Here is a 27,724-nt window from a genome sequence, read left to right on the forward strand (position 1 = left end):
GCCTCACTGCAGCGAACACACTTGCTTAAGAAAATCATGCATGTGCAAGGCAGCCCATTTTAAGTCAGCTCTTCCCTTCTAGGGCACCGTAAGGTTTCAGAACAGAAATTCAAGCACATCTGGACCAAATACGACTTGATCTCTATAAAGCAAAAGCATAAAGGCCACCAGTATTGCAATGTCGTGTTACAAAGCAGGGCAGCTAAGAGGCAAGTCTTGCTTGGCTCAAATTATTTGAGGTGCTAATTGGAAGAAATGCCTTGTACCATCTTGACAGTGGTAAACTGAACAGTTGAGCACTTCAGTGGTTCTCCTGCTGTCCTGGTTAAGTGAACTGGAGCCAACAGAAGGTGTTCACTTCTGGTGCTGTATGTACATGGTTCATTACTGCATCACCTCCACACAGGATGTGTCAGCTATTCCGAAGTAACTGGTGCTTGCCTGTGCACATGGCATCTAGTTCACCTCCTAGTTCACAGGTAATAGCAGCTCATTCCAGAGGACAAAGACTTTGCTGAGAGGCAGGCAAAGAAGCACAGTCACCTCACCTCTCCCATTAAGGAATTCTACCATCCAATAACTGACTACTGTGTTCTCAACTCTTGTACAGGTCAGGACAAGCTGGGGAGGGACTTTTTACAAAGGCATGTAGCAATAGGACGAGGGGGAATGGCTTTAAACTGGAAGAGGGTAAATTTAGGTAAGACATTAGGGAGAAATTCTCTAGTATGAGGGTGGTGAGACACTGGCAGAGGTTGCCCAGGGAAGCTGTGGCTGCCTTATCCCTGGAAGTGTTCAAGGCCAGGTTGGATGGGGCCTTGAGCTACCTGGTCTAGGGGAAGGTGTCCCTGCCCATGCAGGGGGACTGGAACTAGATGATCTTTAAGGTCCCCTACCAATGCAAACCATTCCATGATGATGATCAATAGGAAGGGGAGAGCTGATGGGATGAACTAAGTTTGAGACACACAGGGGAATCAAAGCAATCAGATAACGTAGCCAGGTAAGTGATGGGGGACAGAGGGGACTGATTTTCATTAAAAGCAACAGACCACTTCTTTGTTTCAGAACTGAACTACTCTTATGCAAGACTACTGGTCAGTCTCTAAAACATCAAGTGTTGAACATGAATCACTTCTAAAGTGGATTCAAAATTAAAAAAATAAATAAAAAATCACTAGGACCATTGGAGAATTGTCTTATAAGGGAAGAACTCAGCCAAATAAGAAGCCTGCTTTTCTGTGGCAAGGAAGTTGCCACAGAAGGAATGTTTACATCAGAGTTTATGAAGACCTACAGCTGACCTGGGAACAGGCAGTTTCCCTTCACAGTACGCTTTTTTCCCCTCCTCCTAAAGCACAATGCTTCATCCACAGTTTATGTTCCTCCTTAGGAGGCAGTCACACTTGGCATTCCTACTAAAGAGATCAGACACTAGGAATTTTCTGGCAAAGCTTCAGAAACATCCTGGAAAACAAAGAGTTCTTAAAGGATATCCCAGGCAAGTACTGAGCAAGTCTACAGTACCTGCACAACAGCAAGTGAAGAACCTTGTGAATGGTGTCTGCACTAATTATACACCCCAAAACCCATTGCTCTGAGTTGTCCCCTGGGAATTCCCCGATTTCAAATGCCAACTTCAGGTGCTTTGAGCTACAACTTAAGCTGTTTCAGGAACCTAGAAGAACACAATAACTATCCCTTGCTTTGAATACACTTGGTCATAATTGGAGCAACTCAATTCAGGAAAGGAAGAGGGAGGTGCAAGGTTGTCCAGCACTTTATATGTTTAATTGGAAGCATGACAAAGATGTTATTTTCCACCGGTTTCAGGGCAAACAAACCCAAACACTTCAAGAGAGCAGGCACAGGAAAAAGACCAAGGCAGACATGTCCAAACCTGGGACTCTGGGATGATGAGTGACTTCATTTGAAAAAAAGAAGAGAGTGATTTATAGTTACAAACAGACATTTTAAAGATATTTAATCCACAGTGCCTGAGTGTATTAACAGCTAGTTTATAGGAAAGAGATGAAGCTTGCTTACTCTTTTAGAGAGTTTAGCTCTACCATTTCTTTTCTGTGAAGCAACCAAATTATTAGTATACTTTAAAACAGACCCTCTCTGGTCCAACTAGATTCATTTGCTCATGTTTTCGTAGTTTCTACTTCTGCTTCTATGTAAGAGCTCCCAACTGAACCCTCTCAGTAAAAAAAAACAAACAACAAAAGCCATCCTGAGATATCCCTCACAAGTTAATTTTTCCCTTAGCTCTTTTGCAGTTAGTAACCTCTCAGAAATAACTGAATGCAGTGGCAATACAGAATTGCCAGCACACAGCAACTGATCTGAGAAGTCATGGGCCATTAGCTATCAAGTTCACCAGAGGAAACATTTCCTCCTCTTTTTGGCCAAGCATGCAAATTTGAGGCAATTATAAATTAATCAGCAACAACAGTCCTTACAAGCAGCTATCAGTGGCAACATCTTTTTCACGTCAGAACCAAGAGGTGCTCAGAAAAGACAACAGAGTTCATTTTTGAATATGGATGTGCAAGCAGAGAGGGGGAAGAAACTGAGACCAAGCCTGATGCTTTTCTCTGGAATCACTACAGCCTGCAATGCTGACCAAGCCTGCAAATACAACAGTGGAACTGCCAAACCTGATGCTGTCAGGTCTTCATGCTGACACAAGGCTGCACATCAGCAGTGCAGACTGGTAGTTAACCTCAGTGTTCAAAACCTTTCTGTAACCACTCACACACACAGGGGCAAGCACACTAACCTTATCTTCCAGTCTTCCTCTGACTTCGAACGATTTTTGCGGGCAGTCCTTTGTTTTTCTTCTAGCCTCTTCTTTTCTTCACTGGCTAGATCTTGAAGGAATAAAAATACAGAAAGATACAGAAGAGGTTAAAGTGTAATACAGGTCTCTGCTTGAGTAAATAAATAAGGGAAGTAGTAAAAATTGTTCCTTTAAAAAGCCTTCTACATAACACAGAAGAAAAGCAAGAGAAGCAAAGCCAGGCCAGCTGTGGCACAAGATCAGCCAATGGAATTCCAGTCTTTAAAACTGCTGAATACATGTTTATCCATGGCCTGAGGACCCTGAAACATGTTTACGTGACAGCAAATGTGAGCTAGGGGAGGTGGTGTAACCAGAATTTATTTCAGAAGGGAAGCTATTAAGATATGCTGGATTTATTTCAGAAGTGTGGCCACCTGCTACTTTTTAAACTTTTTAAGTTGTTACTAGCGCATAGTTCCTGATAAGCAGGGGCTTGGAACACTCACTTCCAAACCAAAAAGAATTGTCTCTCTGCAGCGTGTCTTTTTTTTTTTTTTTTTTTTGGAGGTAGCTTGGGTCATGGTCCTAAACAAACAGAACAGTTGCTTCTATTAGGCAGAAAAGATGGTCAGAAGGTCTGAGGATTAAGTCAGGCTAAGAAGCAGTTTAGATGAAGGGTGATCTATTTAATACCTGAATCCTCAAAAAGCATTTCATAAACATCAGAGAAAGAAGTAGTTGAGAGTTGAGTAGCTGAGAGTATCAGCCACTCCCAGTTACCCTGCCAGCTACTAACACACTGCCTATCACCAGTTTATCTGCTATACAAACTTCATGCCATTGGTACAGTTATGGATTATGGTCTGTTTCTAACAGCACAGTTATTTGCACTGCAAGTATAGACAGAAAAATTACTGGAGATGTTCTGAATCCATTATGTCCATCCTGCCGGGCACAGAAGAATTGTATAGGCAGGAGAGACTGGTTGTGGGAATTCACTGATCTGCTTTTTTAAAAAAGCCTCAAAGAAGTGGTTATAAGCTTCTGAGGAAAAAAAAAAAAAAAAGCACAAGTACAACTGACCTGTATTATGCCCATGTCTTTTTCATACCTAGATCTCAGACTATTTATTAGAATGAGTCACAGTCACTCTACTATTACACAGGTAAAACTGGATCAATGTTTCATGACTTACCCCAATCACTTAGCAACCTAGAGAAAGCAAGAGCCCCCCCATGCTTTTAGTTTACAAAGGTGACAATCCTGCTTTAATATGCAAAATGTCAAAGAAAAAGAGCAAAAGAGGGCCAGGGGAGGGCTGCTCCACACCATATCCAAGTATTTAACATCAAGTCACATGCCAAAAGACTAAAAGACACTCTTCTCTCTACAGCAGTAACAATTTCTATGAGGTTTCTAAAAAAGCACACTACTTCTATTCACTGAATATCTCAATGTATTTCTAATTCACTATTATGAGTCACAGAAATGCGCAACTCCCAGTGAAAAATAATTTTGCATCAAATGTATTTTTTGGCATTGCAGTTTCACTTAAATAGTTTAGACTGCATTTGTCGGAACTGGCACATCAAAATACTCCTTTTGCATCAGGCTGAGGAAAACAGAAAACGGGAGCAGTTCACAAATACTTCCTTTTGATGCTCAGAGACCGTCTCCTTACACTAGTTTCAAATTATAGGCCTTGACTACAGTGCACACAGCAGAGGTTCTAAAGCTAAATAAAAAGCATCACATTGTGAAGTTTAAGATTTATGCTTATATGGAAAAACAAACAAGTAGGTGGTGTAGTCCTGTCTGACATCTGCATCAATGACCTGGGTGAGGGGACAGTGTATCCTCAGCAAGTTTGCTGATGATAGGAAACTGGGAGGACTGGCTGATTCACATGAAGGCTGTGCAGCCATTCAGAGAGATCCAGACAGACTGAAGAGCTGGGCAAAGATGAACCTAATGAGGTTCAACAAGAACCTGGGAAGGAATAACAACATGCACCAGTACAGCTTAGGAGCTGATCTGCTAGAAAGCATCTCCATGGAGAAGGACCTTGGAGTCCTGGTAGACAACAAGTTACTCATGGGACAACAACGTGTCCTTGTGGCCAAGAAGGCCAGTGGCATCCTGGGGTGCATTAAGAACAGTGTCCAACAGGAGGGAGGTTCTCCTTCCTCTCTACTCTGCCCTAGTGAGACCCCACCTGGAGTACTGTGTCCAGTTCTGGGCTCCCCAGTTCAAGAGGGAAGAGTCCAACAGTGGGTTACAAGGATGATTAAGGGACTGGAACACCTGTCTTATAAGAGACCTGGGGCTGTTTAGTCTAGAGAAGAGAAGACCAAGAGGGGATCTTATTAATGTTTACAAATATCTGAAGGGTGCATGTCAAGGAGGGGCCAATCTCTTTTCAATCATACCTGGATGCAAACTGGAGCACAGGAAGTTCCACCTCAACATGAGGAAGAACTTCTTTACTGCAAGGGTTAAAGAGCACTGGAACAGGCTGCCCAGAGAAGTTGTGGAGTCTCATTCTCTGAAGACTTTCAAGATCTGTCTGGATGTGTTTCTGAGTGACTTGCCCTAGATTCTGTGGTGGTCCTGCACTGGCAGGGGGGTTGGACTCAATGATCTTCAGAAGTCCCTTCCAACCTCTAGCATTCTGTGATTCTATGTGGTCAGTTCCTAGTCAGCAATTAAGCTGTTCTTCACTGCCATCTACCCCAAGGACTTAAGGCAGACAGTCAAAGAGCAAAAGCAAAAAAATGCATGGGTTGAAATAAAGACAGTTTAATAAGCAAAGAGAAAGGAAAAAAGGAGGAAAAAGTGATGTAAAGGCAACAACTTACTACTTTCTACCAGCAAAACTGCATCTGACCAGTCTCCAAGCAACAGCTACTTCCCCCTGACACACACAGTTTATTGCTGAGTGCGATGTTACATGGTATGAAATATCTCTGGTCAGTTGGGTCAGCTGTCCCAGCTGTGTCCCCTCCCAGTCTCTTGCCAACCCCAGGAACAGAGAAGGCTGTGACACTGTGCAAAGTTGTTCAGCAATAGCTGAAACACTGATGTGTTATCAACACTGCTTTGGTCACCAATCTAAAACACAGCACCATAGATGGGCTGCTATGAAGAAAATTAACTCCATCCTAACTAGCCCCACCACAGATGAGTGACACACCTTTCCCTAGGATCACACCACAACCTGTGTTAAAGAGTTACTGTCTTGCAGCATGGAGGAATGTAACTTTAGGAGTAGCTGCTTTCTCTCTTAACCTAACAACTTTAATCTTTCCAGTCCCGCAGTTCTAAGAAAAAAAAATAAAAACACCTTTGCCAATAACTGAAGTTACCTATTTCTCCATTTTCCATGGCTCTGATATCTGGTCGTAGCCTGCAGTCAGTTTTGGGAATTACACTCTCCATTTCTTTGTCCAACTCATTCAAAGCCATAGCAAAGCTAGTGAAATTATACATCTGAAATTCAAAGACAAAGATAAAAGGTGACTTTGTGATGTCTCTAGCTGCTAAGTCTTAATACACAAGAAAGCTGCTGCCTAAAAATAAACATCCTCAAGGCAAGAATACTCAAGATACCAGCAAAACTGCACTGTCAGGCAGAGTGTAGGTGATCCTTGGCATTTCTGTTTAAGCAGGCCAGCATCCAATTACTCAGTACACTATTCCTCTTACCTTCTTTTTCCAGTCCTTACTGATATTTTCCATATCTCTGTAGAGAGATTTCCCCCTTGATTAACCCACTGAGGGCATCTTTTCTTGTTCCAATTCCTTGTCTTTCCAGTTCCACATGTACACTTACATTGCTCCCACTGGCTCTCCAACTCCACAGCCCTTCACACACCAACTCATGCCATGCAGGCTTTGCAAGCACCTCCTAGGAAGTGTCTGTCCTCCAAGCAAGCTCTTCAAAAGAGATTTCTCAGGAGGTAGGTGGTGCCTCAGCGGGGGAACAGGCTGGAGAGAAGAGGTGGGGAGAGCTCCCACAGTGCTAGCTACATGAAGCATTTTCCAGAGAAATTCCACTAACTCTAGAGTCATGCCTGTAGCAGTTCTATCTCCAACCCCACATTATAGAGTTACAATTGTGGTGGGGAAGTCTGTTGCAATAAATAGGCAAATCCAGGCTTGGTAATTAAAAATATAACAAATGGATTTGCTTGTTGTTGAACATACAGAAAAACAGGATAGCACACACTTTCAATAAGCAGAAGCATAGCTGACCTGTGCCGAATTTGGAGGTCTTGGTGTTATCTTCCACAGCAAAATACTTCCAGGAATAACATACACACTCTCAGAATCTGGCAACGGCATCTCATCCGATTCCTCAGGATTGCCCACCTAAAGGCAGCACACAAAGAACAGCAGAGTTCTTTGGGATCACAAATCTTTTGCACCCATTCACTTCAACACTGGAAGTTCAATAAAATTATTTTCTGGACCAAAAGTAAATTATTTCAGCAACAAATAAACTTTTCTGGATGCTTTTCCAGAAGGGTAACAGCATTAATATAGCATACATGCTCCCAGTTTCCTCCCAATTAAATACAAGTAACAGTTTCTTGCATTAACATCTTTGTAGATATAATCTAGATGCTCAAGTGTTAAGAAATGTCTATTTTTCCAGCACAGAGATGTCCTGTTTGCTCAACCACAAGCATTTCTATGCCTGATATTTAACTCCCTTACTCCTTACTGCTTCATTAAAGTTGAAGAATCACATTTCCTCATCCTTGCACATCAAAGAAATGCCAGCACATAACGGCAAATGCTGTCTTCAGTTTGTGCACAGCAGAAAGCCCTACACTTACTGCTCTTTGCTCAGAGGAACATTCCATTGGCCACTAGTGAAATGGCAAACTGCAAACATTAAATGAATATCCTAGATTAGCTACTTCTGGGAAGGGTATGAAGGCTGACATACACAGCCTGACAACTGCAGCCCCAGCACTAAGAAATGGTTTTCCCAGGAAGAGAAAAACTCCACCCAGGGTTACTAGGTGTCAAACCATGACACTAGGGCAGTGGAGAATAACTGATGGCCAACAGAGTAAGTGTGACCTAAACTGTTTCTGAATCATTACCCTTTCTGTGCACTGCTTTAAAGCAGCTGGGGTCCAGTCCTCTAATTCCACCACACAAGCATATGTTACAATACGGAACTGAAGCCAGCTATATACAGCTCTCTCAAGAAAACCTTGTGTCACTATCACAGCTGAAAACAGCAGCACATTGCAGAGACCACTGGAGAGCAAAGCTGAACTTAAAGGCAACTAATGCTTTAAATGCTTTGGCTACATGCCAATAGCTTTAATCCTGCTGCTGATAAGCTTTATTCTCTGATAGTTGCATCAGATAATACAGACTGATGTTTTAGTGGGAAAATAATAATAATAATAATAATAATAATAATAATAATAATAAATATATATATATATATATATATATATATATATATATATATATATAAAATCCAGTACCCAAACTGGACTCAGTTGTCCTCTGAAATGATGAAGTGTTATGCCTCCAAGAAAATTAGGTAGGGAATGTTAAGGATTCTGTTTCACTGTGAAACACTTGGGTACAGTGTTTTATGAACAGGTTGCAGAATAACCAGAACAACATGCAGACCAGGTTCAGTCCCTCAGCTATTAGCAAGATAAACAGGGCTTTTAATCAACTACATCTGAACTATGCTGGCAACCTGATGTTCTGTCCTTTAAAAGGACACTGATCAAGAACAGAACAGAAAGCTATACTGATATCAAAACAAGGACACTTCAATACCAATTGATTAAACTCCAAACCAACTTTTATAGAAAGGCTACTTTACATACTGCAATTTGTGCCTGGTTGAATATGAAATCTTAAAGATGTCATAAGAAGCACAAAGAACTACATAAAAAGTGGGCCTTGCCACAACGATTTGTATTTTATGCTCAGTATTACTCAGTCTCTCAGTAGATTGCTAGAAGGGTAGTAAAAGACTTTGCCAAAGCAAGACCTCTGATGTCTGTAAATCAGGCACATGTGAGGGCAGTTGCTGTTGCCTTACAGTATGCTTTTCCATATATTTGCACTGAAAAGTTTGCATTATATGCTTCATCTTTATTAAAAAGGCTCTAGTTCATTCAGAACAGAATAATCCTGGTCTAACCCCAGGTCTACTATACCTCTTCTGGTAAAATATCACCTTTGCATACATTAAGGTTTTTCTAGCCCCCTGCAATTTTTTTTTCCTTAAGTTTTGTCCCTATAAAAATCAAAGGGATTCAAGGGAAACTCTGAGGAAATTTGCAAAAGGACTCTCAAGCAAGCATGTCTCCTAAGGGGAGAACAGAAGCAATTCTTTATTTGTAGCAATGCAGCATGAAGGAATAGCTGGAAAAAAACGGTATAAATCTGAAAATTCTAATTAGGAGAAATTTGAAAGGTCATGTACTTCCATGCCTGAATCAATCCTTTGTTACCACAAACGGACAAACCATGTCCAGACATTACACGAGACCTGGCTCACCCAGATGCTCAAAACCCGTAAGTAATATCAACTCCTCAAACACAAGGGGGCAGTGGGAATATATATTCAAAGACTCCCTGATCTATACAGTGTGAATTACAAAGCTTTGTTTTCTACACATAGTAGAAAAACATGTTGTTTCTAGAATCAGAAATGTTGCAGCTTTAGCTCTATGCAATAAAATGCTTAATTTTGAAGTGAAAAGCAAGGATCATCTTATCTTAAGCCTTCTTGGAAAAGGCAGAGTGGCAGCAGAACAAAGACACAGGGTATGTTTTTCTTTGCTCCTTCTCCCTAGAGCTCACAGGGTCAGACTCTAGGAGAAGCAGTAATCCCCAGTGCCTCAGCACTCTCCTGATGACAAGCACTGGAGCGATCTCAGATACAGCAACAATCTGAACCAGCACAGGAGAAAGTGCTTTCAGGGACCTGTTTCTTTTTTCTGAAGCATGAAAACTACCAAAATGTAAATCAACACAAAAAAACTGACTTCAGACAAAGGGGAACAATCCCTGTTTTGAGCTACTATGCGAGTGGTTGTTCATCAAGTTTTATGCTGTCACCATCACCATTCACCTTAAATTTAAAGCATACTGCTGACCACAAATCTGGTAGAATTAAGAATAGGTAGTTGGTTGCTTTTTTTCAGAAGAAAAAAAAAATATGCAACTGTGGCAGCAAAAAAAATAAAATGAAAGCAAGTATTTCTGTGGTTGTGACAATTTAATGGGAAGAAATGCAAAAATTCCTTGTAAAAGCTAAAAACATGATCTTCTATCAAGAAGAGAAATTAAGTCTATCCTGCCTCTAGGAGTCCAAATCCTCCTGTTCAAATATAAATGTTATCATATATGATCAGAACCATGGTCCAACTAAAAGATATGCTATTTCCTCCATGTGACTTGGGAGGAAGAGGCAGGTAATGAACCAGCCAGTATTTAGATGACTCCAAGTTTCCAGAAGTTTGAATACAAATCTTTGAGAAAGCATTTTATCCCTTGATGCTAGAAATGCTAGAATTCATCCCATCTGTTTTGTATCCTACTAGGAAAGAGAGTAAGTGAAAAGAAAATTTAATACTCTTAAATGCTACTAAAATATTTAGCTGTCACAATGATTTTGAGATACCACCTCTTAATGTGATTGATACCTGTTTACTGCTTTTCTTCTCTTCTGCATTTTTCTTGTCATTTTTTTTGTAAGCTTCAAATGTAGCTGGGTCAACACTGTACAAACACTCAGTCCACTTCCCATACAGTGCACAAAGTTTCTTTTTACTGTCAAAAAAAGATAAGTTTACAAAGGAGCTTCAAGAGATTTACTTCATCGTTTCAGACAAAAATATTTGAAAGAAGAACTTCTGAAAGCAACCCTTACAAGTCCATTACGGGTCCTGCACAATTCATAACCTTGCTGTTGCAGGTTCATGCCCTTGACAGACTATGTTGAAGGCATCTAAGTTCTACAGCTCCCATCAGAAACAGAGGGCAGCAACCTGTTTGCTATTAGGAATGAAGCCATTACCTTTTGTCCTGGATGTAGCCTTCAACTTTGTGCAACTCCTTCCCAAAGAGGCCGCAGGGCTTGAAGCTTAGTACACATTTCTCACCAGTTCTAAAGGTAGAACAAGAGAGCACTAATTACTTCCAAATGGTTTTCCTCTTCATACTTGCAGCAAGTAAAAGTACTCACACTCTTAACTTACTTATGGTTAGTTATTTCCACGTTTCCATACTGCTCAATCCAAAGTTTGCCCACAATAATGTTATGCACACAGCAGGTAGGATTTGTCCATGTGTAGGCTTCATTGTGTCTAAGGGAGGGGAATAAAAAAGATCCTGTATCTTTGTACTGGATGTCACTCCTGTAACAAACCCTCATCTATAAATTGCACCAACTCTTGAAACAGAAATAAGTCATGAAACCCAAGAAGTTTATTAACCTACTGCTACTAATTTTATCAATTTCTTAAAACAGCCACTTCAGAGCAATCACTGTTAGCACTGAATGTCATGAGGAAAACCAACAGGAGTTAAGTGTGCTAGTATTAGTAGGACTGATGTCCAGGCATTTGCAGAACAGACACAAGCCTGAACTACTGCTACTATCAGTATGCAGTATATTAGGAGAAATAATGGGAGTTCCTCCTGTCTTCTCATTCTCATCCCCTCCTCCCTGCAAAGCAACCTGCCATCAAATATTAGAATGCAGTGTTAAATGTGTCCTCTCCTAAGCCATGAGACTCTAGTGCACACTAATCACCAAGGATGTGGTCACCGTGCCTGCCCAATTATTATGAATCAACTTACTCAAGAAGCTCCAAAGTCATTGTGCCTTTTGGTTCTGCTTCCACACTCTTGCCCCAGAATTTAAGTTTAGGATAAATTGATCCATGAAACACAAAATCATTATTTAAACCTTCAGCGTAGAAAGCACTGATGGGTGGATGATGGCTAACTTGCTCTGAGAGAAGTCTAAATCCAAGATCATCTCTGCAAAAGAAAGATAACCAAAAGCATGTGTCTATGTTTCAAGTGTAGTCAAGTTGCTGTTCTTTTCCTCAGGGTGAAACAGATAGTTGGACCCATGCATAGTTGCTTTACTCAGTGCAAGAGTTAGTTATGCCTTAGGATAAAACAAGAAGAAACTAATACACAGAACATCCTCATTCTAAAGAACTGAGGACATAATATAAAAAGGTAACAATAACTATCAAATCTGATCAGAAAATATGTTTATTTTCGATAGCAAGCTTAAACTTTCACATAAACATAGGTCAAAGCCTCACTTGAGAGAAAGATTTGCCCTCAGAGCAGCTGCACACTAATAGACTAACATTGCCTGTTTGTATTCTGGAAACTCCCATAATGAATATTACAGTTCCAACACATCCCTCATGTATTGTGCATCTTTTCATTCAGGAGGCTTCAGAAAAAAAAATAGTCACCTTTGTAAATAAAACTTGCTTTTAAACCTGGCAAATATAATTTGCCTTCTCCAAGTTGAAAAGTTAAGCAGCTTTTCCCTTCGCTGAAACTGCTGAACAAGAACATGCATTGCAAACACCTCCAGCAGCTGCTAGAAGAACAGGTGGAATCTCAGAAGGCAAAGAGCAGCCTGCAAGCCACATGACAAGTCTAAAGCAACACTGTGTACACAGAAAACTCCTCTCTGCTCCAGTGCATCTTCTCTGTTTGTTACCTGATCAATTCATATGTCTCTCCAAGCAAGGGATTGAATGGCTTCCCTGTGCGTTCCCACTGCGAGGCTACAGCAGATACAGCAAATGCAGCAACACACTATTCAAAAGAGTAAGAGCATGCAGTTAGTCTCCTGGATTTTAGTCTTTATCAAGTACCAACAGCAGTCATGGTATTACAGAACAATTCTTTAAGCTTAAACAGCTTAGGAGAGTTCCATTTGCTTGGCAGGGGAATAAACAGTTTTCAAAAGGCTAAAAAAAGAAAGCCTTAGGAAAAGCAAAACATTTTCCTAAAAAAGCAAAAATGCTGAATGAATAAGAGAACCCAACATGCAGTAAGCTACAGAAAGTCTTCCTATGAGGAATGAGGCTACGAAAAAAAATCCCAACGCGTTCCTCAGCACAAACTACCACACCCAAGGTACCTGCATTCGCTCAGTCGTGCTGGACAGTGAGCTGGCCTTGTGGATGAGGTATGTATGCTCCATGTATTCTGTAAGTCGCTGTAGGAAGCTCAGGGGCTCGTTGAATATCACCGGCATGGTGATCTTGGACAATTCCTGATGCACAAATGAAATTTGTATTAAACCCCACATGATTACATACACCGACCTGCAGTAACCCAAGTGTAATTGGCTTATTAGAAAAATACGTGACGCTCTTAATGCTAATGCAATGTGCCTGACCTGGCTCTGCTAATGCTGAAAAGAAAAAACCCTTTAGATCCTTATGAGCTTGATAAACCTGTGTTGACAGTAAGGCTACTTTTAAAACAAAGAGAAAACCAAACATCAAACTTCCTATTAACACATGAAGGTGAGATGAAACAACAGAATTAATTATTTTAGAGCACTCTTAATAAAGTTACTTGTTCTTAAAACAGATACAGGCCATCTAATTACTTAAACATATCTTTTTTGGAGGCAGGTGGGCAGGCGAAGGGACAAGGATGAGAAATGACAAGGGAACATGGTGGCACAGGAGTAAAAACAGGGATTCTGTATTCTGATGAAAAAAAAATTTGTAACAGGAATAAAAGTTCTAGAGAAGTCCTATAGTTTTGATTCTGTTTATTCTTGTTTCTGTTTTTAAAAACCATGCACTTTGAATGCATAGCACAGCAATATTTTAAACTGCTACCAGTAGCAAATTAAAAGCATTGGTATGACCATTGGCAATATGCACAGTAAACAGCACTGTTCTTACCCATAATAGCAGCATCTGGCACTAACTGCTTTGGCAAACATTTTGGTACAATTCACTCCAAGTTTGTTCCATCCCCTCCCCCCCAAACTGTAGCTTCTGTGCAGCAGTTTCTGCAAAGCAGACCTAACACCTTTATGGATTTTTTTTTTTTTCCCCTGCATACACTTTATGCAAGACAGGCTTTCTGCTCTTTGTATTTTGAGTTTATAACACCTTTCCACTAAAGCAACTGTGAGAAGCCCCAGATGCTTCACAACAACTCAGGAGGCCTGGAGCTACTGATACAGACATTCCCAGCACTTCCACATCTCATTGCTTGGTGCTGTTTCTAACTATAGCAAAAGGGGAGAGGAGAAAACAACAGCAACTAAGCACATGCGTTCCCTTCTGTAGGCTACCGTTAAAGGCTGACAGAGGTCTACCAGCAGTAAGTACTTTCAGATTCCAGGATCTAATGACGAACTCTTCCCAACTCACCCTAGCTAGAAGCAGATTACATGCTAACCAGTTACCCTCTAATCTGGCCAGTCTGGCCAGTAACACCATAGGAGTGGGGAGGGCGAGGCAGAGCAAGGAAGAGAGGGAAGGCTGAGATACTAAGGAGAAAGGAGAACTGAAAATTAGTTGACCTTCTGGTTTATGTTTGTTCACAAAGAAAATAAATTTTTGCTACTGTTATCATTTTAAGATAGCTCCCAAAAAAGCAAGGGCGACTACATTTAGGAAGGAGACATTGTTATTTAAACCAGGTTTTCACAAAGCTGGTTGCTTGGTGCCTTCCCACAAATCAAGCATACCAAAAAGATTTTTGGTGACATATTTATACACAAAACCATAGAGTTAGTAAGCTTCCAAGTCTACCCTCCTTATACTTGGGAGATGAGATTAGTTTGTGATTTACATATAGTTACATCACTTTTTCTGCTATCATATGTACTCAGGGGAAAGGTCTTCACCTGGGCAGGGGTCTTTTTGATCTGGGGGTGGGATTTTTAGTATTATAATGACATTATAATGAGCTAAATTCACCTAAAGGACACAATACTGCAATTCTACAGCTTCAACTGCCCTAGACTGGTTTAGGCAATGTTCTTGATTTTGGTTCTTCTTTATCACCTCCTGAATTCCTTAGGTCCAATTAAATATATACACACACACACACACACACACACTGAAAGTCTTCTCTGCCAAGCTGGTGAATTACATGAGACACTCTTTAAACCTTTTGATTAACTGCCTTCTTCAAGGCCTATCTATTACAGGATGTCCTTGCTACATACTGGCTGTGGTACTAATTGTGTGCCTTTCTGACTGCCATTTTGACTTGTATATATAAACAGTGTAAATTTCCGAGTTATTTTCCAGCACTACCAGAATACTTTAAGGGTTAAAATCAAGACAACATGCTTTTACAGAAGGAATATTGCTCTGACAAAGTCTTACCTTCTCCAGTTGTGAAATAAAATAAAGCATAAGCAGCATATTTTTAAAAAATATAATCCCTCTCCTCAACAAGTTTCATTTGGGCTTCAAATGAAACAATCATTTCACATCTTTAATCATCATTTTCTGGTTACCTACCATTCCAATGCATTTTCTTAAGATACTCCAGATACTGAAGTCATTTCTGGAAAACATTGGAGATGGCAAGCTTGTTCTGTGGACAGGAACAGGAAAGAAAGCAAAAGTAATAATAGTTTTCCATTACTAATTATGACTGAAGAACCCAAATACACTTACTTTTTTTAAAAAAAGTGTTTTCCAGTTTTAAAAGTAAAAACCAAGGGTGATTGACAGTGATACTTCGAAACATTTAAACAATTTTACCTGCACAGAAGACTGAATTTCTCAAGAACCTGGAGAACCATTCACTTCATTTTTGTATAAAAGCAATGGAAAAGAATTCCTACGTCAGTTCCTGGAACAGTGTTTTCACAATGGCACCATTAAGATATTTAGTTCTACCTTTGTGAGAGAAAGTTCTTTCTGAATAGGCACGTAAGGTAAGTTCACTGTATCTGAACAGATCTGAGGGCTAAACAGTGAGGTTTTTTTGCTAGCCACCTGTATACTGATAATGAAGAGCCATGACATTTCTTACCTATATTAAAATCAGCCCCCAGGAATAACAGAAAAAGCAGCATTGTTAAAGAACAAGAAAACACAGCAGTTTATTCTACAGGGGACTGACAGATCCTGAAGCAAGTCTTAAGCATACCTTCTAGGCCAACATTTAGGTTCTGTAACACAGCTTGCATTTCTCAGCTTTATGAGAAATCAGGCAAAGATTTTGTTCAGTTTTCTTACTGGTACTGACCAGTTCAACTCTTAATCCAATTTAGCTTGAAAGGCATAAATACAGGTCAAAGCCCTTTGTCCACAACAACAGTTACATTTGCCAATTACCAATTGAGCCATTACCAATGAGAAATATTCTCAACAAATAATTACCTACAACTCACTCAAAATGCATGAACTATTTGAGTATCAAAGTTTAGTTAACTCTGTTCAAATTGCCATGTTGCCCTCCTAACCAAGAAGGTCTTGTCTACCCTCAAAGTAGCTAAAGCAGTATCTTTTTTTAAGGAGTGTGAAGAGTCTGTAGCTGCTTCCTCCACCCCACTTTTCTGATAAAAAGGAACATTGAAAAGAGAGAAAATAATTTTTAAAAATCTATTCAGACCAAGTTGTTAATGTCAGTAGCCCTGCTTGCTGTGTTACCTCCCATACTTATCTGCTACTGAAAAACCTTTAACAGGCTGATGCTTTAGTTTTCAGAAAGAACAAAACAAAAAATGCTCTTTAAAATAAAATAAGCCCCATCCAATCAAAAACCTAGTCATGTACCTTAACCCCTCACAGTATTAAATCATATTTTGTTAGCAAGCAGCTAACAGTCTAAGACTGACTTGTTTTATTCAGCTCCCTTATAGGGAACTAAGTGGGTAGGAGGATTTATTTTAATTGTCCCACATGATACCACTCACTCCCTATTCTGATTTTCCACTGACACAGAAATATTTGTGAAACAGAACATCTCAAATAATATTAAGTATAAAATACTTCTTTGGATGCTTTGATACAAATGTCCAGGAGAAGACAGTGTCCACCAGGTATTCAGTCTTATCTTCATTTGTACTGTTTACTTGTTTTCTGTGCATTCTTTAATTAAGGCAGATAGAGCAGGTATTTGTGTTTAAGCAAGCCCTTCTGCATGTAAAACACAGACACATGCCTCCGCTTTGCTGAAGCATAGACAGGGATTGCTTTCCTTACATATTAATACATGTATTTTCCTTTAAGCTAACATGTCCCTCTGCTCTATTAGTTTAGTTACTTGAAAGTTGGCATTCATTTTCAGCCATTCAACCATGTATCAGCCAAACCTGATATAGGAGTTTTCTCCACATAACACACACATATTGAAGAAACAGAGAAGTTTTAAGCCACCCAGAAAAATCCTATGGGCAAGTAAAGATGTGAAAGAGACAGGCAGCCAAGACCTGAGGCCTACTAACCTTGACACACTCCCTAATTAAGGGAAATGTTTGTGAATGCAAAAGTCTCCTTCCAGATGACAATTTTAGAAACAACTCAGGAAGTTAATTTTAGCTTTAAGTGACAAAAACATCTGCTGGAATTTCTGTGCAGTGGGACAGATAGGATAGTTTTAAGATCATTCCCTTAAAAAACACTTGTTCAAAGCATTATCCGTATTAGATCAGCTACTGTGGGAATCTTGTCGGGGAGAAAATATATTATGAGAAAAAGGTGTATTTAGCTTACTCCTTATGTAAACCTGATCAAACAACCTCCTGGCTTGCAAAAAGCCATTAGCATTCTGAAAGACCTCCAATGGAGGAACCAATAGGAAAGCTGACTACAAAAATCTCAGCAATGAGAGGGAAACAGCAGTAATAAACTGTTAAATGTTGGCAGATACTACAGGACATTTTTGTGCAAGAGTTTGGGGAAGGCAGGGTTTGGTTGTTTGTTTCCTGCTTTGTTTTTTTTTTTTTTTTTCTTTTTTGTTTGTTTGTTTGATTTTTTTTTAAGTTTGGCTCAGATTAAAGATTTAGTTCTTAAAAATAAGTTACTTAAATGCTTCCAGATTTAATGTACTATTCTCTTATCTCTCAAATCCTCATTCTCAAAAATTAGGCCCACTCTCAAATCAACCTAAACTACAAGAAGTCACATCACCCACATCCTTTCAAACACTCTATGAACAACCAGTAGGATACAAACTACATGTAAAAAGCAGGATAAGACAGTAGATTTTAAGTGGCACTGGTTTCATCTATCTGTGGACAGATAACTAGTAACACCACACAACTCACATCCTGAGAAGGTTCTCTTGAAGGTAAAAATTAAATTGGCTAAGCTCTGGGGAGCCAGAGTTTGCATCAATATACTTGTAGACAAATTCCAATGTGTCACCAAGGTGCCAGCAGCTCAACCCAGAGTATGCTCTACAGCCATTTAATCACATAAAACATGACCATACGTTGTTATCTAGATGCAAACCAGAAGTTTCTGGTTTTCTTTAGCAGCAAATTATTAGCCAGTAATGCATTTATTTTACTCCAACATCCTACACACTTTACTACTAAAGACATGCAACTCAGAAATAATTTATGCAGAGGTAATAGTTTATTACTCTTTGTTCTCCTTTATAAAGCCAACAGATATTAAACGCTTCTCCAGTCACCTGCTCCTTCTCCTGACAACATAGTGCAGCATTACAGAAACTTGCAAAGTTATTACTTTTTTTTTTATGGTAAACAGAAGATCAATTCCTGTTAAAACTCTTCAAGACAATGTATGTTAACATGCATCATCATAATTTTCATGTTGATCACAAATTGCCTCCTTCTCCTCAATGTTTCCAAGGCAATTAATTCAATTCAGATATCCACCTTCACCTAGTGCTTTCCCCCATCCCTGAACTTCCTCCTCTAATTAGGAAAGGCACTTAGCCAAGGCCATAAATATCACATTGCTAACAGTACTGGAGTGCAGAGCAGCATGCTTAGTCAGCTGCTTTATGTTATCTTCCCAAACCACCCTGTTACTCCACCCAAGCCCTCATTTGCCTTAGTCTTTACCTAGTATGGGAGGGACATACATGCAGAGGTTGAACCTTGAAACATCAGATCTCTGACGCTAACACATAATTCAACAGTCACTGCAATTTAAGTTACCAGGTAATTAAAGCATGAGTTGCTTACTTCTGTAAAATAAATACTAATTTCCTGTTTTTACAGAAATCTGGTGTCCCCGTCATCACTCCACACATTCAAAACACTTCCAGAGAAGTCATATTGAAACATGCTAAAGTCTGGCTTGATCTGTAGCACAAACATTACATTGCCCCTTCAGTGAAACTTGAGAACAGTGGTGTCTATTACATCTCATTAACTCCAGACCTATTGTGCTCCTTTATCGGCAAGGAAACAAACAAAAATGGATCATTTGACAACACAAAATAAGCACATAAAATATAGATGAGACTTTTAGAATAAGACTCCCTTTGTTCACATCTGAGTTGTTGATGCCATGCTAGCAATATTTTTCATTCATTCCCGATACCAATAGAAGGATCAAATGACTGGAAATTAAATAGGCAATAGGAGGCACAGGTCATTAAAGATAAATGAAGGAATTAAAATCCACGTAGATTTCAATACAATCTATTAAAAAACAAAAGAGTGCATCCATTTTTATATAGCACACCATATTTTACTTATTCAGATTTGATCACCAAAAAGAAAGATGGCAAAGGAGCATACGAGCCTTAGAAAAATATTCTTTATAAAATCATAGCACAACCACCTACTTGTCAATCATCCCTAAAAAAAGTTTTTAAAGTTTTCACAGTTAATTTTCAGAGATTCCTGTGGTCTTTAACTCATCATTAATGCAAGCTAGAATACCTTAAAAATGGGTAACATCCTACCTGTGTTTTTTTATTCCGTTAGACAGGGACTCCCCACTGCCACAATCCTTTTCTTCAGACATGCTTGAAGTTATTGTCTCTTTGGAATCCATGCTGTCCTCTAATGAGTAGGCGGCTGTTGTTTCAAACCCACTTAGTGATTTTTCAGATTCTGAATCTGCAAAAGAACAGGTGCATGTTAACAAATCTACTGCCTGTGCTAGACTTCAGCCACTAACAGATCTTCCCTCTTTCTACAAAACTGAAACCTAAGTAGGCTACTGTGTCCTGATGACAGCATCTATTTGGTAAGTAACTAGTACTGCCACAGACTGCTGCAGCTCTATGTCTAGATGTAGACTAAAGAGATTGTGAAATAAGCACGAACACAATAGATTAAAAACCTTGTATCAAACAGAGCTAAAAATCTGACATTTTTACTAAACTAAAGCTACTATATTTTGCTTAAATACCAATTACCTCAACATTCAAGTATTGATTCCTCCTATGTAAGATTTCAGTTTGGTCTAAAGTGTCTTCTTAGACACTCGGTGCTGTTCAGCAACCTTCACTTCCCAACTTACTGAACAAGTATCAAAGAACAGAAGGAGGTATCATACACAGTGGATTACATTAGCCATTACATGAGTCCCAGCAAAGTCTAAATGATAAGATCACCAATCAATGAGATAAACTTCGTACTGTGGAAGGTAGGTTAATAGTACAATCCATATCAAACTAAAAAACAACATCAACAACACCATGTTATTTCCAACCAGTGGTCCGGCTAGGTAGTGCTTGATCAGCTCTTGAGAAGGACAGACTTGCTGCAAATCAGAAAGCACAAGTTTTCTGGCAAAAAACTGTATTGTTGTTTCATGTTTTTATTTCAAACTTGACAAGATTGTCAAAAGGATTATCCAGTTGCAAGTTCCAGGAAGCAAGGGGAGAGCTCAAGACAAGTAAAGATGTACCAATTACTATCCCATCTGGGAAATCCTTTAGCAGAAAACAGGTACAACACTGAATGGCAAAACAGCTTAATGCAAGTCTCAACGCTTCTGAAAAAAGCAAACCTAAACTGTAGTAGACACCATTTCTGCTATACAGTTCTTTCAGCATTTGCTGCTGCTCTTGGCTGCAAATACCCAGAGAAATAATTAAAAATTAGTCACTCTCTCACACCCTGATTCTAATTCAAAACTAGTAATCAAAACCTGCTGAAGTAGCAGTCCATCCAAAAGAATATCTTAGTCACAGCTGCCCCTTACCAGGGGCTTTATTTTCTCTTAAAAAACAAGGCTAATAGCTTCTCCAGAACATATAAATTATATGTTGCTTTAGTGAAGGGGACAGTGACAAGAGGACTTTACACTACATCCAGATTACAGAAGGGTCAAAGTCCGGATGAATAAATATGCTGTGCCACAATGTCTCCATCCTCTCTAGAGAGAGTGAGATCTAGAAGCATAAAGGAGATCTTTCCTTTCATTAAAAACACCCATCCCTATCCTTGTCAAGACAGTACTGAAATTAAGCCAGTTGCTAGGGAATGAAAGGAACTGCCAGCTGGTGCTGAGGATATGTTAAAAAAGTGGACTGGCACTCCAGAGAATCTTCTCACAAGTTTCCTCAAATTTGTCAGTCTAGTTCTGTGCCAAATTATGATATAACATATCAAAGCACTAGTTTGGTGGGTAGTGTATGTAACAAGTAGGACAAGGAGATGCATTTTCATTTGTGGACAACTCCGTTACATAAAATCCTTATTTTTCCAGAGGACATAAGTTCAGGTAATCAGGAAAACACAGTTGCATATCCAAATAGCACAGAGGAAGAAACATTCTAGCAATGTAAGGCAGCTTGGCATCCTGACCATATGACAAGATATAAATCGATCCCCCAAGGGAGGCATTCCACCTCTATGTTGAAAGAGCTGCTGTGCCAATGCCAGTTACTGTGTCAAAAAAGCATGAAGCAAAGACATAAATCAAGGACTATACCTCCTGCAAGGCTCCTTTCTTCTTCTGTATCATTCAAGACTGTCCTGTTTTCAGACAAGAGTCACAAGATAATTCCCTCCCTTTGAGTTTCTGCAACAGACCTAGCACTCTAGAGGCAGAAAGAAAAGAACTGGCATGCTTTGATGACGAGGATTTTTTAATACTACATATGATTGGTTCTCCTAATGCTGGTCTTACAGTGCAGAGACACAATTATGCTGGCCTGAGCACCTGCAAAACTCTCCATAGCTGTAGACACTGGCCAGACAACTTTCTCTAGGGCATGTGCCTTACTTATTACAAGAGCATGCCACACAATAAAGAATAGTAGAAGAATGAAACAAGCCACTGTTACAAGAAGTTGCTCTCTAGAGAAGTCTCTCCCATTTTCCTGAGAAATAGCTCTCATGAAGAAAGTATGTCTACAGCAACTCCTGCCACCAAAGATCTCAGTGTCCAGCTCCTACACATCATCTACCTCCTTTGACCCAACAAGCTCAATAAGCCTTGAGAGTTTGTTTCAGCATCAGAGTGAACAAGCCTAGAATTGTACTGTGAGCACAGATCAACAGGCAACTCAAACTGAGCTTTTCCCTGTGTACTTGCAGCTAACTCTTTTCTGAATTAAGATTTGCATACTCCCCCGTCACTGCAAAAAAAGATTTATATTCACAAGTTGCTAGAGAGCAGCTGTCAAACAGATGACGAGGAGAAAATGAGCATTTTTTTTCTATTGAATTTGAGTGGGTGTGGGCAGAGGAGGGGGGAGAAGGAATAAGAGTCCCTGTTCAGAAGCCAAAATTTTTAAATTATCTTTGTGACAAGACCAGGCTGACTAGGAAGCTCTCCAGCTCATGAAACCTGAAGTGTCAGAGTAACAGTAAAAACAGCAACAACATTTTGCAAGGGTGGGAGAGCAATGGGAAACAGCAGAAGCAATGACAGAAGGTTAACTTAAGAGTTAAGTCCATCTCCTACTGCAACAACTGATAAGTCCTCAGCTCCAGATAGAAAAGTTTGGCCAATATATTTGATTAATAAATATACCTGAGAATGGTAGTGTTCACCACTGGCAAGGCTGGGTTTGAATTCTGACACAGTGTTCCGCCTCTCTCTGCCCAAGATACTTAAATTCATTCTTTTAACTATGTGCAAGGCAAGAACTCCACTGGCAGCAGTGCTCCTGCAGTGGTCAGGGATTATTTTTGGGATGCATTCAGAAAAAGCCACTTGACAAATTACGCTAAAAATGGAAGAAAGGGCAGTAAGTTTCTACGCTTTTTAAAATTTGTACTTTTAAGTGAGCTGATAACTGGAGGCAAACTAGGAAGTGAGCAAAAGCAACAGAACTAGTCTACTACTTCTTATACCATTTAAGACTATTATTTATAAATGCAATACCCATTAGTGGTACACAACCGTTGAAGCTGTACTATGTCAGGCTAGCTTTAGTATAATATAAGTATTCCTGTAGGTAAATAACTGCTTTTATAATAAGCTTGCACCTGTGTAAAACCACCAATACCCTTCTCAACAAACACAAAAGCTGTGCTGGCAGAAAAACCTCTCAGATAAAAGCCCATTAAAGAGAAAAAATCAGGACTGTTCTACTTCATTCCCAAATTGAGTATCCAATTTGTGCATAATCAGGGCATCTTATTGGCAAGGCAAAAATCAAGTCCCTTTGCCCTTTAACTCTTGTCCTGCTTAGCGATTTTTCAGCATTGTGGATGAACTCTGTGTCTGTATTCTGTTTTCATGTGCTTCCTTAGGTCTGTACACTTAATCAAAGATAATAACTTCTCCAGCTCTCTAGGAGATGCCATTGGTCCTATTAAATATTGCTACTTGTTTAGTAGTTCTTCCCTTCCCCAGTGCAGAATCACAGAACTGTTAAGGTTGGAAGGGACCCCTGAAGGTCATCTTGTCCATCCATCCCCCCTGCTCCCCACCCTGCTTTAAACATAGAAAAAGAGCTGGAATAATGTTAAACATCCAATCCTGAAACCAAGAGCTCCAGCACTCCATGTGCTATCAAGTTTAATCACACGTTTCCACCACTCCCATGATGAGAGGATCAGAACACCAGGAAGTGCTGTTACCTGACCTATTGCTATCAGAGTTAATAACACCCTTAGCTTTGCTGTTCTTAACACTGGATATCGTGCTTCAGTAACACAAATAACTTCCACTTCCTGAAAGTTCTTGCTTTCATGTTCAGTGTCAACAGTTCTACCATTGCAGGGATTTAGGAGTTACCACAAGCTATTATAAATGCTTTCTGACTGTTATCACTTAAAAATAAAGAAAGGAAAGACTTCAGCAAATAAACTATTACTTCAGTAAGCAATTTTACCAAATCATAAACATTTTCCTCACCCTAGGTTTGGCAAAGAAATAAGATATTTCTGTAATTGTGCCCACCATTTCTACAAACAGAACAACACAACACAGACATAACAGTGACCAGTTTAGTCTCTGCCAATGTTAGCAGGTATTGGGTATCTGCTCAAACGGAACCACAAGTTAAACAGATGGTGCTGAAGACTTGACACTTGAACCAGACACAGTTCTGGTGGTGTTTTCCTCAGACTGGCTCTACTCCCCTACAATAGATTGTGCCCAATAGCAACCAGACGGTATCTTCTGATTCAGCTTCATTGAGGAGTCTGCTTCATACAACCAGATTGCTCTACAAGGTGAATCAGAGCATGATAAATGGGGACAAGTAGCTGCTGACGTGCACGTATCTTTTCTAATACACTTTAAAAAAAAAATATGTTTGAAAATTCCTGCATGGCTCTGAAGTGTCACAGCTAGTGATACTTTTGTTTAGAGGAAACAAACATGCAAACAACAATCTTTTAAAGAGCAAAACAAAAAGCAGTAGTGGCTTCTTTCACCCTGTCAAGTCCAAGCTTAATGATTCTTCAGCTCAAAGTGCAAGCCTAGTTATGCAATACTCTCACTTCTAAACTCACTCCTATGGTGGAAATTTAAAAATTCAGAGATCTTAACTAGGTAAAGATGGTATCCTATTACAAGAAATACTTTTAAAGTAGTGGCATTTTCCCACCATATATTATAACTCATTATATCACCCTGCTGAAAGCCATTGGTGTTTGCTCAACCTCTTATACAGCCTAATAAAGCTAAACCACGAATATGTCAATTATATCAATATAATTTATTAAAATACTATCAGACTGCAAATTAGGTTTAGCAAAAACTTTTAAGACAAAGTCCTAGAAATTTAGACTTTTAGAGATATACATTTTTAGCTTCTAACAATTAGGCCTAGTCACTGCTCTCTGTTATGAAAATATTTCTGACCACAGCCCCTGACTCAGTAAGCAAAAAAAATACAACCCACATTTCCATCTCTGGGCCAGTGTCATATGTCCCCAACTCCTCAGCTATCACAGTTTTCTTGTCATACTGAGACAAGAAGCCTTTCAGTCAAGACTCCACAAACATGGCAGAAAAGCTAGATGTTTAGAAAGTATTACCAGGATCCCAGTGTTTAGCAAAAAAACCCACTTAGGGCATCCAGAAGCCAGGAAAATGTCACCTTTCCCTTTCTCAAGCTCCCCTGAAAGTAATTTAAAAAAAAAATAAAAAAATCAGAGTGCTCTTCCACCAAACACATGCCTTCAGAGACAGGGAAGGCCCTATTCACTGCAAAGAACTGAATGGGAACAACCCAGAGAAGGAAATCTAACACAAGCCTGATGAAGCTGACAGACAGTCAAGAAAGTGAGTCTATTCTGAAAAATGACTTTAATTGCAATCAAGATTAATTACATCAAGTAACTTTTCCCAAAGCAGAGAGAATTGACAATCTATGATTTTTATATATATGTACATATACACACATATATATATATACACTCAACAAGTTTCAGTTATACAAATTCACTCAATGCGATTTGTTTGCAGATTGAAGTGACAAAAACACAACCTCTCCCATCTAGAGAGGAGGCTTTAGACCTTTTCTTTCAAGAAGATTGAGAGACTGGGTCAGTTATGAGATGCACAGACTAGAACTTCTTTAAAGCTGAGTATTCTCGCATATACACAAAGCAAGCCTGGCTGCAGAGACTACATTCTAGCAGCACCAGATGAACAACTGTTCTCTGCTTTTTTGCAACAAGCAAAAGAGCCGGAGGCCTTTCAGCAGATTTGTTCTTTAGGTTCTGGTTGCTGAACCCGTTTCTAAGTGTTCCTCAATCTCTTCTCCTAGTGAAGACTTGATAAATTTGTTAACTGTGCCAAACAGAAAAGTCTGCTGTTGATTTGCTGTGTTCCCATGCTAGAGCTATCCTTGAGCATAGACTCCACTTGGCCTGTTCTTGTTTTCTACTTCAGTTGTGCCCTGCAGAACACCTATAAAGGAGTCTGGGAACAGAACTGTGACTTGTCTGTCAGAAGCATCAGGAAGTTCAGCTCACAGGAAAAGTAACCGCATACTTGGTCATGAGATACCCCATCACAACCTTATTATCTGTTACAGTTAGATTATGTTCACCCTCAAGCTTTTCCAGCTTTTCCAACTGTAGACAGCTGTGTGCTGCAGGATTCAGAGCTATTATGTAGCTGTTCTATATACAACCTCTCTATATGAATGCATGTCGTAATCACAGAATATGCTGAGTTGGAAGGGACTCATTAGGATTATCGAGTCCAATTCCTGTTCTTGTGTAGGGCACCCCAAGAATCACACCATGAGCCTGAGAGCATAATCAAAATGCTTCTTGAACTCAGACAGGCTTGGTGCTGTGACCATTTCCCTGGGGAGCATGTTCCAGTGTTCAACCACCCTCTGGGTGAAAAACCTTTTCCTGATATCCAACCTAAACCTCCCCTGATTCAGCTTCCTTCACTGATTCATGCCATTTGCTGGACATGAGCCACCAATGTGCAGTTGCAGCCAAGAAGGCCAACTCCATCCTGGGCTGTATCAAAAGAAGTGTGGCCAGCAAATTGAGAGAGGTGATTCTGCCCCTCTACTCTGCCCTGGTGAGACCTCACCTAGAATACTGCATCCAGCTCTGGTGCCCCCAGCACAAGAAAGATGTGGACCTGTTGGAATGTGTCCAGAGAAGGGCCACGAAAATTATCTGAGGGCTCGAGCACCTCTCTTATGAGGACAGGCTGAGGGAGTTGGGGTTGTTCATCCTGAAGAAGAGAAGGCTCTGGAAGGACCTCATAGTGGCCTTCCAGTACCTGAAGGGGCCTACAGGAAAGCTGGGGAGGGATTTTTTACAGGGGCTTGCAGTGAGAGGACAAGGGGTAATGGTTTTAAACTGAAAGAAGAGAGATTTTAGTTAGAGAACAGACGTAACAGAGATGTTGGGAGGGCTCCATCCCTGGAGGTGTTCAAGGGCAGGTTGGATGGGGCTCTAAGCAGCCTGTTCCAGGGAGGTGTCCCTGCCCATGCAGAGGAGTTGGAACTCGATGATCTTTAAGGTCCTTTCCAACTCCAAACATTGTGTGATTCTGTGATTCCTGACATTTCCCCAAGTCCTGTCATTGGTCACAGGAGTGAAGAGGTAATCACCTTACACAGCTCAGAGTTTCAAAAAAAATTACTACTTGCATGTTCTCCACATGAAAATGAAAGATAATAAACTGAAGAGCAGACAGGGAAAGAAAAGATATTTCAGAAATGCACACAGGATTTTGATTCTTTCTTCCACCTGTGACACATACAAAACTGAAACAGAACAAGTCTTCCTTAACCTCATTATCCCACCAAACTAGGGATTTTTATGGACCAATCTTAACAACAAACCAAACCAAAAAACACACACCACCATGGAGAAATCAAGTCAGAAGGCTACCAGACAGGGTTACATCTAAAATAGGAGCTTTAAGTTCTGTTATTTAAAAAAGGGGCATATACACACAAATAATAGGACCCTTCATTACTGCCTTGTAGTTTTGTAACTTGGCCATGCTGAGGTGAAACAATACAATTCTACAGGTGAACTCAGGCTCATGAAGCACATGAAGCATTCTCCTAAAATTAGTTTCACAT

General features: G+C 39.9%; 1 protein-coding gene across 3 annotated transcripts in view; it reads right to left on the reverse strand.

Annotated features, from left to right (window-relative positions):
- OSBPL1A (oxysterol binding protein like 1A) overlaps positions 1-27,724 on the reverse strand; it is a 73,114-nt gene that overhangs the window by 2,231 nt on the left and 43,159 nt on the right. For 2 of the 3 annotated variants that reach the window (XM_051609550.1, XM_051609549.1), the window contains exons 17-28: positions 19,703-19,859; positions 15,325-15,400; positions 12,963-13,097; positions 12,537-12,634; positions 11,645-11,827; positions 11,041-11,148; positions 10,860-10,949; positions 10,486-10,612; positions 7,043-7,159; positions 6,154-6,277; positions 2,786-2,876; positions 1,901-1,924 (exon numbers count right to left, since the gene is read on the reverse strand). In XM_051609550.1, the coding sequence (XP_051465510.1) occupies positions 1,901-1,924; positions 2,786-2,876; positions 6,154-6,277; positions 7,043-7,159; positions 10,486-10,612; positions 10,860-10,949; positions 11,041-11,148; positions 11,645-11,827; positions 12,537-12,634; positions 12,963-13,097; positions 15,325-15,400; positions 19,703-19,859 (1,330 nt within the window). The remainder of the gene's footprint in view (positions 1-1,900; positions 1,925-2,785; positions 2,877-6,153; positions 6,278-7,042; positions 7,160-10,485; positions 10,613-10,859; positions 10,950-11,040; positions 11,149-11,644; positions 11,828-12,536; positions 12,635-12,962; positions 13,098-15,324; positions 15,401-19,702; positions 19,860-27,724) is intronic. The other variant, XM_051609551.1, reaches the window with a different exon arrangement.

Source organism: Apus apus, chromosome 2 (genome assembly GCF_020740795.1).
Source record: "Apus apus isolate bApuApu2 chromosome 2, bApuApu2.pri.cur, whole genome shotgun sequence".
NCBI lineage: Eukaryota > Metazoa > Chordata > Aves > Apodiformes > Apodidae > Apus > Apus apus.